General features: G+C 38.1%; 1 protein-coding gene across 9 annotated transcripts in view; it reads left to right on the top strand.

The window, feature by feature from the left end:
* Window positions 1-14,983, top strand: part of LOC135103103 (ryanodine receptor-like) — a 151,580-nt gene that overhangs the window by 129,425 nt on the left and 7,172 nt on the right. For 4 of the 9 annotated variants that reach the window (XM_064009120.1, XM_064009123.1, XM_064009122.1 and 1 more), the window contains 19 exons: window positions 470-563; window positions 970-1,135; window positions 1,475-1,570; window positions 1,877-1,917; window positions 2,140-2,319; window positions 2,451-2,682; window positions 4,180-4,367; window positions 4,482-4,698; window positions 4,799-4,869; window positions 6,587-6,652; window positions 8,344-8,423; window positions 8,615-8,795; window positions 8,967-9,301; window positions 10,106-10,361; window positions 10,876-10,994; window positions 11,222-11,341; window positions 11,831-11,863; window positions 12,611-12,713; window positions 13,523-14,821. In XM_064009120.1, coding sequence (XP_063865190.1) covers window positions 470-563; window positions 970-1,135; window positions 1,475-1,570; window positions 1,877-1,917; window positions 2,140-2,319; window positions 2,451-2,682; window positions 4,180-4,367; window positions 4,482-4,698; window positions 4,799-4,869; window positions 6,587-6,652; window positions 8,344-8,423; window positions 8,615-8,795; window positions 8,967-9,301; window positions 10,106-10,361; window positions 10,876-10,994; window positions 11,222-11,341; window positions 11,831-11,863; window positions 12,611-12,713; window positions 13,523-14,821 — 3,877 coding nt within the window. Of the gene's footprint in view, window positions 1-469; window positions 564-969; window positions 1,136-1,474; window positions 1,571-1,876; window positions 1,918-2,139; window positions 2,320-2,450; window positions 2,683-4,179; window positions 4,368-4,481; window positions 4,699-4,798; window positions 4,870-5,726; window positions 5,793-6,586; window positions 6,653-8,343; window positions 8,424-8,614; window positions 8,796-8,966; window positions 9,302-10,105; window positions 10,362-10,875; window positions 10,995-11,221; window positions 11,342-11,830; window positions 11,864-12,610; window positions 12,714-13,522; window positions 14,822-14,983 lie in introns of all 9 variants that reach the window. The other 5 variants (XM_064009128.1, XM_064009127.1, XM_064009126.1 and 2 more) reach the window with 2 other exon arrangements.

The raw sequence follows: 14,983 nt of genomic DNA, 5'->3' as shown, positions 1-14,983 counted from the left end.
ATCTTGTCTGTATGTCTGTTTACTCATGTTTCTATCATTACTCTTGAATTTCCCCGCGACGTCGGTCTCCAGCCCAGGCTAGCCAACTGTGCAGTGGAGAGGACTGAGGCAGTAAAGGTTAAGATCATATGTATGTAAATAAACTTGTGGCAAAGTAGCATCAGAGAGAGAAGAAACAAAAATAGAAGTAGTAGGCTAGTGTACTCACCAATAGTGCCTCTGACTCTCTCTTCTCTTTTAGTAACCGCTTTAACAAATTTGTAGATGCCAGACAGGAGCTCAAAACACCACACCTGTCGCTTTTCTGTAGCAGCATCAATGTCTGGTCTCTTTAACATAAATTAATATCTGAGCTCTGAGCCGACTACTTTTTTGCGGGTGTGTTACAGCAAAACAACTACCACCACCACTTACTAACAGGGCACAACAGTCTAACCAAAACTTTTCTTCAAACCAACATATCTCACAGGCATCGCGCCGTCAACCTATTTCTCCGAACCTACCGAGAATACTGGCTGTCAGATGAGAATGTTGGCCAAGAAGTGGTTATTGAGGACCTCACAGTGAGTATACAGAGGGGCTGTGAGATGTGCATGAGAAGAAAAGCAAGAAAGAATGTGATATAGAGTGATATAATAGGATGAGTCGTAGAAAAATGCTGAGGAAAGGGGAAATGAAGTCTATCAGGACAGATAGATGATATGACAGACAGATAATAGGTTAAGTAACTAGGTGAGATGGGATGTGAAAAGAGATGCTTGATATAGGGTGAGGATGGTGAGAGAGAGAAGAGAGAGAGGTGCTAAGTTTGGGAGTAGATGTCAATTGTATTAATAGATGAATAGCCATAAGTGTTTGAGCTTATTGAAGATGTTTTGAACTCTCAATTTGAGAAAAAATTATCTCATTCTTGTGAACAGAGTTATCCTGAAGAATGAATGACATGCAATATTTTTCTCTGGCTGGCAGCAATCCTTTGAGGAGGCTGAAAGTAAGAAGAAGGAGGCTGAAGAAGAAGAGGGCAAGCCTGACCAGCTGACACAACTGGTGACAACATTCAGTCACAAGGCAACCACAGAACACACTGGCGTGCTGGCTGAGGATCCACTATACATGACCTACGCTGAGATTATGGGTGTGTCACCACCTCTTTTTTTTGTATCAACGAAAAACAAATTGAACATGGAGCACAAAAAGATAATGATAAATGTATACTTATATTTCTGTAAAGAAGATCGAGGTGAATAACTCATGAAAACCAAAATATCTGTGAATAAAGTTGCATAATACTGTTTTCCATGTCATCATGTCTTGATAATCATGTAATAATATGGAAGATGATGACTAGGTGTTACTGCTGACTATACATTTGTTAGGTGTCTTCATTTGCAGATTGCCTGTTGTGCACTATATGTAAAGCTCTTCATATCTTTCTCTAAAGGATGCTAAGTCTAAATTTTGTGTTTGTTAATAGCCAAGTCCTGTGGTGAAGAGGAGGAGGAAGGTGAAGGCGATGAGGGTGGAGGTGAAGAGGAAAGTGGTAATGAAGATCCTGCTGCCGCTCTTAATGTACGTACCCAGCCCATCTTTACCACCAACTCCTGTGTTCACTAACTCTCAAAACATTACTCACTTTTAGTCTCTTTTGGGTGCAGGCAATTCTGTGTGTGTGTGTGTGTGTGTGTGAGCTATTACATGTATGTCAAATGAATTATTAAACAGGAGTACAATAACATGAAAAACTGATAGAATGGTTGTATTGTGCCATTAGGATCATGCTTAACTAATGTTGACCACCTGGCAATTGTAGCATGTGCTTCTTTTTACATAACTTTCACCTCAGCATTGACCTTTCCTCTGTGTTTCCCTGTACATGCTCCCCCGCGGTGTCGCTCCCGTACTATGGAGGACCTCATGGTAGGTGCTCCCCTCCCCCTGACTGCTTTGTCATGTCCCCAAGCATCGTCTTTAATTAAAGAAGGAATAATAATACATGCCAAAAGGAATAATGATAAATGCTGTAGATATATTAAATGTAAATTACCTACTCAGTTATCATACATTTCTTCTTAAAATTAATGGATCTGTCTCTATATTTCTGCAATGACTCCTCCTTGATATGTATTCTTTATCCTACAGGAACAAGAGTTGGAGAAGCAGAAACTTTTGTTCCATCAAGCACGTCTGGCCAACCGCGGTGTTGCTGAGATGGTACTGCTGCATGTGTCTGCTGCGCGTGGACAACCTTCAGAGATGGTCATGATGACTCTGAAGCTCGGCATTGCTATTCTCCGTGGTGGTAACGTTGATGTTCAGGCGGTGAGCAACCTGTCACTTATGATCTCATTTTTCCTGTCAACAAAGCAGCATTTTAAATCATGGTTTTTACATTGATTTTTTTGTCTTTTATAAATTAAATCAGAGGGTGATCATTATAATTTGACCTGCAGGCCATGTTGAACTACCTCAAGGAGAAGAAAGATGCTTCCTTCTTCTTGTCCATTTCGGGACTCATGAACTCCTGCTCAGTGCTTGATCTGGATGCCTTTGAGCGCAACACCAAGGCAGAGGGTCTGGGTGTTGGTGCTGATGGCTGTGCTGGCGAGAAGAACATGCATGATGCTGAGTTCACCTGTGCATTGTTCCGCTTCATCCAACTGACCTGTGAAGGCCACAACCTCGGTGAGTTGTGCTGGTGGTGCATCCTCTGAGTCCTTCGAGAGGTGACAGTATCCTACATTAACAAACAGTCGTACTTTACTTTCAGACATATCACAGTAGTTAGGAAAAAATTCTTAAAATAAAAATTTTTGTCAAAATTTTTAACGCAGGTACAAAAAATTAAAAAAAATTTTCTGATGAAAATTTTTCTTATCTAATGTTACAGATGATTAAATTATGAAATGCAGAAGAAGAATACATATATAAAATGTATATATATGAATGGAAAAATGTGTATTCTACATGTTGTAATTTTTGTATAAAAATTAAAATATGATTTTTATCTCAGCCGTTCCCCAGAAAACTCAAAAGTCAATTTCACATATGTATAATGGTTCTTTTATAAGTAAAAAAACATATCACGGTAGTTAGGGAAAATTCTTAACGCAGGTCCGGACCTATACAAAAAAATAAAAAAAATTTTCCAATGAAAATTTTTTATCTAATGTTACAGATGACTGAATTATGAATTACAGAAGAATACTTATATAAAATGCTTACATGAATGGAAAAAAATGTGTATTCTATGTGTTGTAACTTTTGTATAAAAAATAAAATATGATTTTTATTTCAACCACTCTCCAGAAAACGCTGAAAACTATTTTTCATATGTAGAGTGGTTCTTTTATAAATAAAAAACATATCACAGTAGTTAGGGAAAAATTCTTAAGATTAATATTTTTTCAAAAATTTTTAACACAGGTCCAGACCAATACAAAAAATTTAAAAAAGTTTCCGATGAATATTTTTTATCTAATGTTACAGATGATTGAATTATGAAATGCAGAGAAAGAATACTTATATAAAATGTACATATGAATGGAAAAAATGTGTATTCTACGTGTCGTAATTTTTGTATAAAAATGAAAATATGATTTTTATCTCAACCGTTCTCTAAAAACTCAAAAGTCTATTTGACATATGTATAATGGTTCTTTTATAATTAAAAAACATATCACAGTAATTAGAGAAAAATTCTTAAAATTTTTTCAAAATTTTTAACGCAGGTCCGGACCTGTACAAAAAAATAGAAAAATTTTCTGATGAAAATTTTTTATCTAATGTTACAGATGATTGAATTATGAAATACAGAAGAAGAATACTTACATAAAATGTATATGTGAATGGAAAAAATCTGTATTCTATATGTCATAATTTTTGTATAAAAAAAAAAATTATATATATATATATATATATATATATATATATATATATATATATATATATATATATATATATATATATATATATATATATATATATATATATATATATATATATATATATATATATATATATATATATATATATATACTTTACTTTCTGACACTAACACTTTGAGTTAAATAAATTTATTTCATGTCCAAAGGGAGCTGTGCATTACACCAAAATCTGTTGTAAATAGTTCTGCATTATAATAACTTAAATCACAGATACTCACTTGTATAACTCTGGCAGACTGGCAGAACTACCTGAGGACACAGGCTGGCAACACAACCACTGTCAATGTGATTAATTGTACTGTGGACTACCTGCTGCGCCTTCAGGAATCTATCATGGACTTCTATTGGCATTATTCTTCCAAGGAAATTATCGACCCAGCTGGCAAGTCCAACTTCTTTAAGGCCATTGGTGTAGCCAGCCAGGTGAGGCTATCAGCATTTACCTTTTGATAATTTTGAGTTACTGGCTGCAAAAAAATATTTATTCATAAGTGTGACATGAATCTTACAGCAACAGCAATATTGTATACTTTGCAGGTTTTCAACACACTGACTGAGGTGATCCAAGGCCCGTGTGTGGGCAACCAGCAAACTCTGGCTCATTCCCGTCTGTGGGATGCCGTTGGTGGTTTCCTGTTCCTGTTTGCTCACATGCAGGACAAGCTCAGCAAGCACTCCTCTCAGGTGGATCTTCTGAAGGAGCTCCTGAACCTGCAGAAGGACATGGTGATCATGATGCTCTCCATGCTGGAAGGCAAGTCCCCAACACCATCACCAAGGGATGTGTTGCACTTTCCTTTATGTATAATAAATTAAGTGATGCAGTTTATTTCTAACAATACTATGTCTTACAGGTAATGTGGTGAATGGCACCATTGGAAAGCAGATGGTGGACACGCTTGTGGAAAGTGCCTCCAATGTCGAGGTGAGCTACTAGGGGCCAGGAAGAAAATGAGGCAAAGAGGAGGGGTATAATAGTTACAACATTTGTGTAGAAATATGCATTTATTCTGAAGTAAATAAATAGAGGCATAATTTAAACATTCCATACACACTGTATTTGGCTGGAGTTCTTGAGTACTTGTGTAAAGCTTGTGGTTATATCTGATGGCACTCTCATGTCAGGAAAAAAAACATTATGTAGCATTTCTAATGGCAGATATTTATTTTCTTATCCTCGTGAATCATTAAATGTACACAATTCCTTAAACACTGGATACTTTGTTTGTCATGAGAGAGAAACCACATGTTACCATGAGCTTTGATTTTCTGTCCAGAAATTCAAATCAGAGACTGCCTTAAGAATCAATATATAGAAATTATAGTGTAAACTTATATTGAAAACTATCATTGCATAAATTTTAGTGGGTATTTTAACATTACCTGCAATCATTTCCATCAAACATGTTTTCTTTCAACAAGTCAAATATGTTGACTGATGACATTTATAGCAGGGCAGCAAGTGCTATGTTGCCACTCATGTCATGCAGCAGATGTGGTGAACACAGATGCTGTTTTGTGCTGGACCTGCTCACAAACAGACCTCAGAATGACACAGAATAGTATTAGTTACACATCATTGCATTACAAAAGTATCATACACAAAATATAGTTTCAGAGTAATGATTTTCTTCATTCAAGGTGGTGAGTATGTGATTCATGTTTAAACTTTCTCTAAGATTTGAGAAGTGGTGAAAAGGATTCTGCAGTCATGGTGCCACTCCCACCCCACCTTCTCTTGGAATTCTTCTTATCTAACCCATTTGTTTATTTGCAAAACAGATGATTCTTCGTTTCTTCAACCTTTTCTTGAAGCTGGGAGAAGTGACATCATCAGCATCATTCGCGGTAGGAGAGAGTCACCATCCCACTCCCTGGCATGAGGCCATTATACCCCTCTTCACTCTCATCAAAGTGCCCATGTGTTTATATAACTTCTATTCACTGCTTTATTGTGGGAGCAGTTTAAACTTCTAGTCTGAATTAATTACCTTGCACCCATTCAGGGCAGCTTTGCTAGAGCAGTAGGAGGTGTATGGTCTTGTTGGCAATCCCATTGCCCTCCCTATCCTTCTTTCTTCCACACAATAATGTTGTTTTTTGCAGTGGATTTAACTCTTCCTATCAAGCATGTCAGATTTGTAGTAATTATATTGTTTTCCACACCTATGCCTCCCTTTCTGTTATTCATGGTTTTCTCTCTCTCTCTTTTTTTTTTTTTTTTTTTTTTTTTTTCTCCATCAAATCTTGTCACTACAACAGCACCTTGGCCTTGCCCTCCATTCCCCGTCCTGTGCAGACCTTTGCTGCAATGTGACACAAGTGTGTCACCACTGTGGGTAAAGTGGACTGACAGTAACAAGTAGATTCCATGACATGAATAGCTACACTATCAGGCAGTGCACACGAGATATTTTTTAAATTTCAGTGCCATAGCACTTCATATCTTTTTTTCAATCAGTTTTGTCTTATTTTCATAAGTTTAAGGTGTGGCATGGTAAGATGAAACTGTGACCACCTTCATGTGCCCAGTGGAGAAACGAGTGAGCCCAGCATACTGCTCTCTATTCTATGTCAACATGATCACCTTTGTATTTACAGTTATCTTACAAGTTCATTTTCCATTCTTTTCAAACACTTAGCTGATTCTGAAGTACTTCGATATGTTCCTAAAACTGAAGGACTTGACTGGGTCAACAACCTTCCAGGTTTGTGTTTGACTTGTTTTTCTTTCACCAATATTGACTCCATGCTCCTACTTATGCTTGTACTGCTCTCCACTCCTGCTTCTGTCACTTAAGATATTTTTATAAATAAAGGTTTATCTGTTAGAGTATTATGAAAAGATTAATCTAATTAGATTGTCATGAAACAAACACATAAAGTGATCAGTAGCAGATTGGAGTGCATCCTGTTATTTCTAAAGTCAGCATTACTTTGCATCCCTCTCTTCTGCTTTCTTATGCATGAGCACTTAAGCATGATTATATTTTGTGACATATCTCTAAATAAGACATAAACTTAGTGCAGGTTGTCCATATATTAGTAGCCAGACAGCAACTTTACTCAGTAGCTAAGACAAAGGACACAACTTGTTTGGTCATTTATTGTATATGTACATTACATGTTATTTACTGTATATGTACTTGCAGATGTGTGTGTTTTCATGTTTCTGTGTTCACATTTTTCTTTTATATTATTGTATATACTGACTTAAGATTTTTTACTGGCATGGTATATGTTATTTTGTCTTTGTTTTCTAGTTTCATGTATCACCTTTGTTATCATTATTACTTTCAGCATTATCATGATTATTTTCATCATCAGCCTTCATGAGTCCTCTACAGAACAAAATCAATTTACATGTTTATTTCACTACACCCCATCATATTTCTTTTTTTTTTTTTTTATCTCATATCTCCATTAATTTCCCTGTCTGCTCCAGCCATCCTTGATTATTCTTAGGTTGCCATATATATCTATCACTGTAATTATATTTGTTTGTTATTATTTATTAGTTTTTCTTCAATTTTTGGTTTTTGGTTTTTCATTAAGTGTTTGCATTTTTACCATTACTAGGCTGTAATATATATATATATATATATATATATATATATATATATATATATATATATATATATATATATATATATATATATATATATATATATATATATATATATATATATATATATATATATATATATATATATATATATATATATATATATATATATATATATATATATATATATATAGATAGATAGATAGATAGATAGATAGATAGATACATAGATAGATAGATAGATAGATAGTGTATGTATTACTGTAGTAATTTTTATTTATTTTTGTTAAATTTGTTGTTTTGTAGCATGCTACTAATTTTTGTCTCTGTTTTTTACTTGGTCATTTTTCTTTCTTTTTTTTTTCTGTCTGTTTGTATCTGTGTGAACACTGAGGTATACACTGGCCTACATCACTCATGTAATTATTTCACAAGTTTTATGTCTTATAAACTGCCATTGTAAAGTTGATGAGTTATCTTCCTGACAGCCTTGATGAATAGTGCTTCATCAAGTAGAATTCCACTTTTGAGGATAATATGGAATAGTTCTGCATTCATATATAGAGATTCACCTCACTATCTTTGTGACACTGTTAGTCTAACTTGAAGGTCACTGAGATCCTAGTGTGCCTCAGTGACTATAATGAGCTGTAAATATATTACCACCATAGTATACAATGTCTGCAGCATTTAGCATCCACAGGGAATTTATGGGAATAGTTTGAGTGTAGTGAAGTTTTTGTCAGGTGCAGCAGTGTGCAGTAAGGTGAGGAAAGCAACAGTCCACTCATATGTCACCAAGATGCTATAACCCACGTACTCTCTTCCATGCAGGATCTTGATATGAACAAGGATGGAACTGTCACACCTATGGAGTTTAAGGAGAAGATGGAACAGCAGAAGAATTACACAACGTAAGTCTCTTCTGTGAATACAGTACTTCATTAATGCTTGATATTGTACAAATTTACTGCCAGTTTAATATCATGTATGTCATGTCCAGAGGCTCACAGGTTGTCCAGCAGTAATTATTCTCCATAGGATGCCACTTGGCTATACTTTACCTGTCTGTGCAGAGAGTAACTCAGTAGTCAATTTTCTGCAGAGAGGAGATCAACTTCTTGCTGATGTGCTGTGACTGCAATCATGATGGTAAGATCGACTATGTGGAGTTCACAGAACGTTTCCACAACCCAGCCAAGGAGATCGGATTCAACCTGGCTGTGCTGCTCACCAATCTGTCTGAGCACATGCCCAATGATCCTCGCCTAGCCAGGTTCCTTGAGGTAAAGACCACATAATTCATCAGTCACCTCCATCACTTACATCTCCATATATGCATTATTCATCATGACAAATTTTATTTTTTTGCTTTTCCTGTTTTTTTAAACATGGAAATTCTTGAAGCACCACTTCTTCACCATTCTTCCCTTGCTAATGTATTGTCCCTCCATCAGACTGCTGGTTCTGTCCTCAACTACTTTGAGCCTTTCCTTGGTCGCATTGAAATCATGGGCAGTTCAAAGCGCATTGAGAGAGTGTACTTTGAGATCAAGGAGGAGAACATTGACCAGTGGGAGAAGCCACAGATCAAAGAGTCAAAGAGAGGCTTCTTCTATGCTATTGTGACAGAAGGAGACAAAGAAAAGCTAGAGGCCTTTGTCAACTTCTGTGAGGATGCCATCTTTGAGATGCAGCATGCTGCTGCCCTCATGGAAGAGGAGGATGATGCACTTGCCAAGAAGTCTAGTGCTGATGCCCTCAAGTACCTGAGTGAGGAAGAGGAGGAGAAGTAAGTAAAACACACACATACACAAATAGGACAAAATGAGCTTTGGCTTATGCCCTGTACAATACAACCAGGTAAATACACACACAACTCAATGGTAATGTCCTTACCTATCACTTAGAAGACTGAGGCTTATGCCTCACTCAAATCACAAAGTTTTTTTTTTTTTTTTTTGTAGAATGAGCAGTTACTCTCCATGAGCAAAAAGATGGGGTGTGAGGTGTGTGTGAAAGGTCCCACCTTATTTACTATATGGGCTTTAAGCTTTGAATAAGGTTTAGCAAGTGATTACAAATCTACCATGTGGTCTTCAAAACCATTATGATGTACATACAAATACACACAAAAATAACTTAAGTAATAATAATAGTAATAATAATAATAATTATAATAATAATAATAATAATAATAATAATAATAATAATAATAATAATAATAACAACAATAATAGAAGACAGATAGAAAGATCTATTAATGCACGGACAAAGAGAGGCTAGGTACTTAAAAGGATACAAGAAAAGTTGACAAAGGGGAAATGTTTGAATAACAAAGTATAGCTTACTGTCACTGAAATGCAGATACCTGGAATGAAGTAATGGAAGAGATGGTAGAAGTAGGGAATGTCCATCAGCTTAAGGAAAAATTACAGAAATATGTAGATATAGAGATGGACCACATGAGTGTTGCTGAGATCTTGTAGACTACAAACACAAACACATATGCATGCACATACAGTAAGTGTATCTCTTGCACTAAGACATGCAATAATGAAGCTTAAACAGATTGTTAACAAGGCATATTTGACAGGACTGGCATGGAACTGATCAAGTCTAAGATCATAGGGTTCAAGGATCAAGTATCAGAGACCTTGGCTGTGCTGGCACCCTCCAATGTCAAGAAGAAGCTGAAGGAGTTGAAGCAGATGTCCATTTCTGAGCTGCTGATGGGCTTCTGTCGTTTGCTATTCATGATCATGTACCACAGTGTGTTTGGAATATTCTACATGTCTAAAAAGATATGGGTCGCCATCATGGGCCTGATGCAAGGACCACCAGCAGAGCAGGTTGGTTTCTTGCCTTCTATTTCTTTCTTACTTCCTACACTTCCATTCCTCCCAGTGCTCTTTCTCTCTTTTTTTGAGCATCATTCATTTTATTACACACTCAGAGCCTCTAAAGTTGGTCTTCTTGCTGGTGTTCTTATCTAGTCATACTAATGCAAGGTAAGACATACATGCACCACTGGCTAGTCATACTCCACTTGCATCCATGAACTGATGCCATATCAGATTAAAATCCAAGTTTTTAAACAAACAGATTATGTATTATGTATCAGCCAATTCACTGGATAGTATATTGTATGTATATATATTATGTATATTGTATGTATATATGTACATATACTTATATATATGTGCATATATTTACAGAAACTACAGTGAGATTCCCTTTAAGTCAGGGTGATGGAGACATACCATCAGTTTTTTTATGTTTGATGTTTATTGTGTAAGAAAATATATCATTTATGTATATATGAAACTACTCTCTTTTTTTAAGTGGCATGTGTTCTTGTCATAGGCTTCACAAAAGGAGCAGAAGGCTGGACCACTTGTTCCATTAGCTATACCAGCATTACCAGAGATAAGAGAGGGAGAACCAGGTCTTCCAGCTATAGAACACAAACCTGAGGGAGAACAGTAAGTTGAGAACACAAAATGGTTCAGAGCGATAGTTTAATATGCTGTTTTGGTAATTTTTTTATGCCATAAGACTAAGTTTGTCTTTCAGTAACATTTGGTAATACACAAAACCAAATTTTCTAATACAAAAGCAAATAAGATTACATTGTAACAACACACCACAGGAGGTAGGTATGAGGTTCCATTCGGACAGGCATTACTGATTAATTTTTTCACTTCCATAGACTTTCACTGGAAGCCAAACCTGAGGAACCTGGAGAAGATGAGAAGATGAAGCCAGTACTGGAAGCCCTGGCAGAGCTGAAGGAGGACATCAGCCCTGAGGAGGCCATTGCAGCTTTGAAGTGAGTGGTGACCAGCACTGAGTGACAAGTGTGGCTTTTGGGAAAGATCATGGCCTTATTTAAAGTTGCTTCTTTCCAGATACTGAGTCACACACAACTTAAACACATGTTTCTTCTCTTCTCCTGTGACTGCCTCATTAACATCCCATCTGCAGCATTGATACACATGGCTTTATTCACATTATTTTGTTGTGTTGAGTGTCAAAGCTAATGTCTCATACTGAGCCATGTTGAAATTTGTACTAATTATTTTTGGTAGTTTGTCTTCAATATTACTTAAGTGTTGGCGGGTTGTCACTCGTCAGGGTGGGGATGTTCTGGGCGTGTTTGGGGTGGGTGTTACGCCTGGCTGTGGGAAGTCCTGCCTCTCATTAACCCAAACTGCTGTTGCTGTTGCTGCTGCTGAATTAAACTTGCAGGTCCAGTGTCTTCTTTCATGAATATGTGTGCTGCTTGTTGTTGATTGATCTTCTTTTCCCCATGCATCAGGTCTATCGAGAGCAGCAGTGACGCTAATGACACGTTAGTATAAGTATTACCTGAGTGAACATAAAGACTGAGTTCCCTCCATCCATAAACACCTGCACTTAGCATTGGCTTCACCTACTCAGCTGTGTGTGTTGCATCCTACCCTTATTTTTTTTATAGCATATTTTAAATATTTATTTATATCATATGCTTGTGCTTCTTTTTCCCCTCCATCATTGTTTTAATTCAAGTAATTGCCATGATATTTTCATTCACTTTTGAATATCCTTTTTATAATGACACTTTTTTGGAGATGAAATAAAATTACATCACCCTCTCCCTTGCCTCTTTTTCACTAACTGCTGCTTCAGCATTCTGCCTGCCCACCCCTTCTCTAGCTGGACCCCACACACCCCCAAATTCCCACACACCTATGATAAAGTTCACATAATTCCTTTAGCTAAAACCTACATCAAACAGAAACATATTATCTCCTCCATATGAAATGTAACTTCCTAGAGCCCACAATTCCTGTATCCCTGAGCACCACACCACACCCACTACACAGCATGTTCAAAGTTTTTATAGAGATGTGAGGAGTCCCCTTTAAGCATCATTTCCTCCTATAAACACCTTTTTTTTTCTTTTGAACAATGAAAATTTATTTTTAAATGATTTTTAATACAAATTGGTTTCTCATCTATACAATGAATAATGACTTGTGATGGTAAAGGTGAAACTCCTACAAAATGTTCATAATGTATGACTGTACAGCTGACTCAGTGAGTCCTTCCTTGGCAGGGCTGCAGAGAAGAAGGCTGTGGAGAAGCAGCAGGAGGAGGCAATGCAGGAGGCAGAGGAGCAGCCCACCACAGCAGAGGCTGAGCCACCACCGGTTGCCCAGGTAAGTCTCATTGCAGCTGTCCTAACCTGCCTGCCTAGTGCCGCACCTTCTCTCTTCTCACCATCATCCCTCCATCTGTGACACGCTTGATGCAGCTGCAGTGAAAATTGATAGAAGTTAGTATATCATCATGTATGTATAAGAAATGTATACTGGCCATCCTGTGACTTTGTTGTTGGCTCCAGAAATTAAAGACTGGGTTATTCTAAGCAGAAAATATTTTATGTAGGTACATGTGATTTTCTGCATTGGTTCTTAAATTGTCAGTCATTTTACTTGGTAAAAGTGTGGTGCTGCCATTCTAAAAAGGGAAACAATTGTAGAAACAGGCATTCCATACCCATGTTAGACTAAAATTAAATGTATGTAAGTATAGAAAATTAGGTATATGGAAAAATTTGTTTAGAATGATGTCTTTCATTTCCGGATCTAATGGAAAAAGACTGTCATGGGCTGTGTGTGTGTGTGTGTGTGTGTATGTGTGTGTGTGTGTGTGTGTGTGTGTGTGTGTGTGTGTGTGTGTGTAAGAGAAAGAGCAGGTGGGTTTCATTAGCTGAATAGGCCACATAGCATTAACATTTCTTAACTATTTATGTTGGTAAAAACTAAGTTGGACCAATCAGTTGTACATACCATCTCAAAGGAAAACTTGAGTGTCATCATGCCTTGCATATATAAACTTAGTATTGTCTCACTAACCCATAGGACATTGTGTGTGCTGCGCCTCGCCACTAACACCCGCCTCTCCCCTTTCATGCCACTCGCTGGGGATCCAAATCCATCTTGCCTCTGTTTTGTTACTGTCTCAGCCTCTCTTCCCGTCCACATCCTCTTCCTCCCCTCACTCGCCTCCCTCAGCCTCCTCCTGCAGTCCAGCTCGCCTCCCATCACCCCTGTCACATCCCCCCATCTCCCAACATCCTGGGCTCTCAGAGGAAAGCATTGCCACACTAGACACACTATCAGACACATCCACCTCCACTGGGATATTCAGTTCAAGCACCTCACCTGGAGATGAGACGACGAGGGTGAGGAAGAGCATCACGCTGCCCACTTTTCGTCCCGGCACTTCAGGAGGGGTCACACACTCAGCCAGTCACCAGTCCTCCTTTACGCACTCTCGCACAAGTCACACACAGTCTTCAGTCATGTCCAGTCCACAATCTTATGACCTCACATCTCCATTGTCATTGTCATCCAAATCCATGCAATTTACACCTGAACCTCTGATCTGTAAACGTGGTGTCTTCAGTAGTCTGCAGCCAACACCCACAAGGGTTCCAGTGTCCATGTTGACCAGAACCAGACACACAACTTCTCCACCAGCAATTCCAGCCCAGTCAGACTTTTCTTCAGAGTTAAGACCAACTACTTCAAAGTCCATCCCAAGTAGTTTATGCCACTCTGTGGTAACCTCAAGTGTTGATACCTCAGACAATGCTGGGTCTTCCTCATCTGGATTGTCACACCTCAAATCACCATCACAGAGCATCCTCAGCAGCTCCATCTCACCATTGCAGTTCCCTCAGTCACTCTCATCACCGGCAGTGTCACTCCTCCAGGCTGACCCTTCACCGCAGGGCACAACCACCTCCCCTTCTTCCACTGCTGCCATGTCCATTGTCACCTCCACACACTCATCGCAACCTGCAGACTTACCCAGTTTGAAACCTATATGCACATCTTCCTTACAGAGCAGCTCATCTACCCTACCCAACCCTTCCTCTTCCTCTTCACAAACACTGTCTCCATCACACCAAACCCACATTGAGCAGGAGGAGGATGTCATATCAATATCCATATCTACTGCTGACACAGGACAACAAGCAGCCTCACCAAAGCCTCCAACCATTTTCTTTCCCTCTCACTCCTTGCCTGGCCCTGCCTCCCTGCATGAGCATGGCCTGTGTCCTCCCTCACCAGACCACCATGCTTTCCTTCATCCAGGCAATGTGGATGCCTCACAGCTCACCCCCACACCCCCCACTCCAACACAGCCTCATCCCTCAGATACCCCTTCCACTCGCTCCCCAACCCCCACCTCTCCCCCTCCCACTCACTCCTCTAAGGCCAAGCCTTGGGTGCTGCAGAGGCTACTCAGTTTTAAGGTTAGTAGAATAAGATGTGAAAACACTTAAAACTGTTATCAATTACAGCTTTTAATGAGAATCCTGTCAGTATAATGTGTTGTGTTATTCAGCCTTAATATTTACTGAGCATTGAAAGTTATATGATGATATTCCAGCTGTAACCAGTTTTAATTTCATTGG

Source organism: Scylla paramamosain, chromosome 8 (genome assembly GCF_035594125.1).
Source record: "Scylla paramamosain isolate STU-SP2022 chromosome 8, ASM3559412v1, whole genome shotgun sequence".
Lineage (NCBI taxonomy): Eukaryota > Metazoa > Arthropoda > Malacostraca > Decapoda > Portunidae > Scylla > Scylla paramamosain.
Note: the sequence above shows the minus strand (reverse complement) of the source record. Positions and strands in the feature narration are given on the sequence as shown.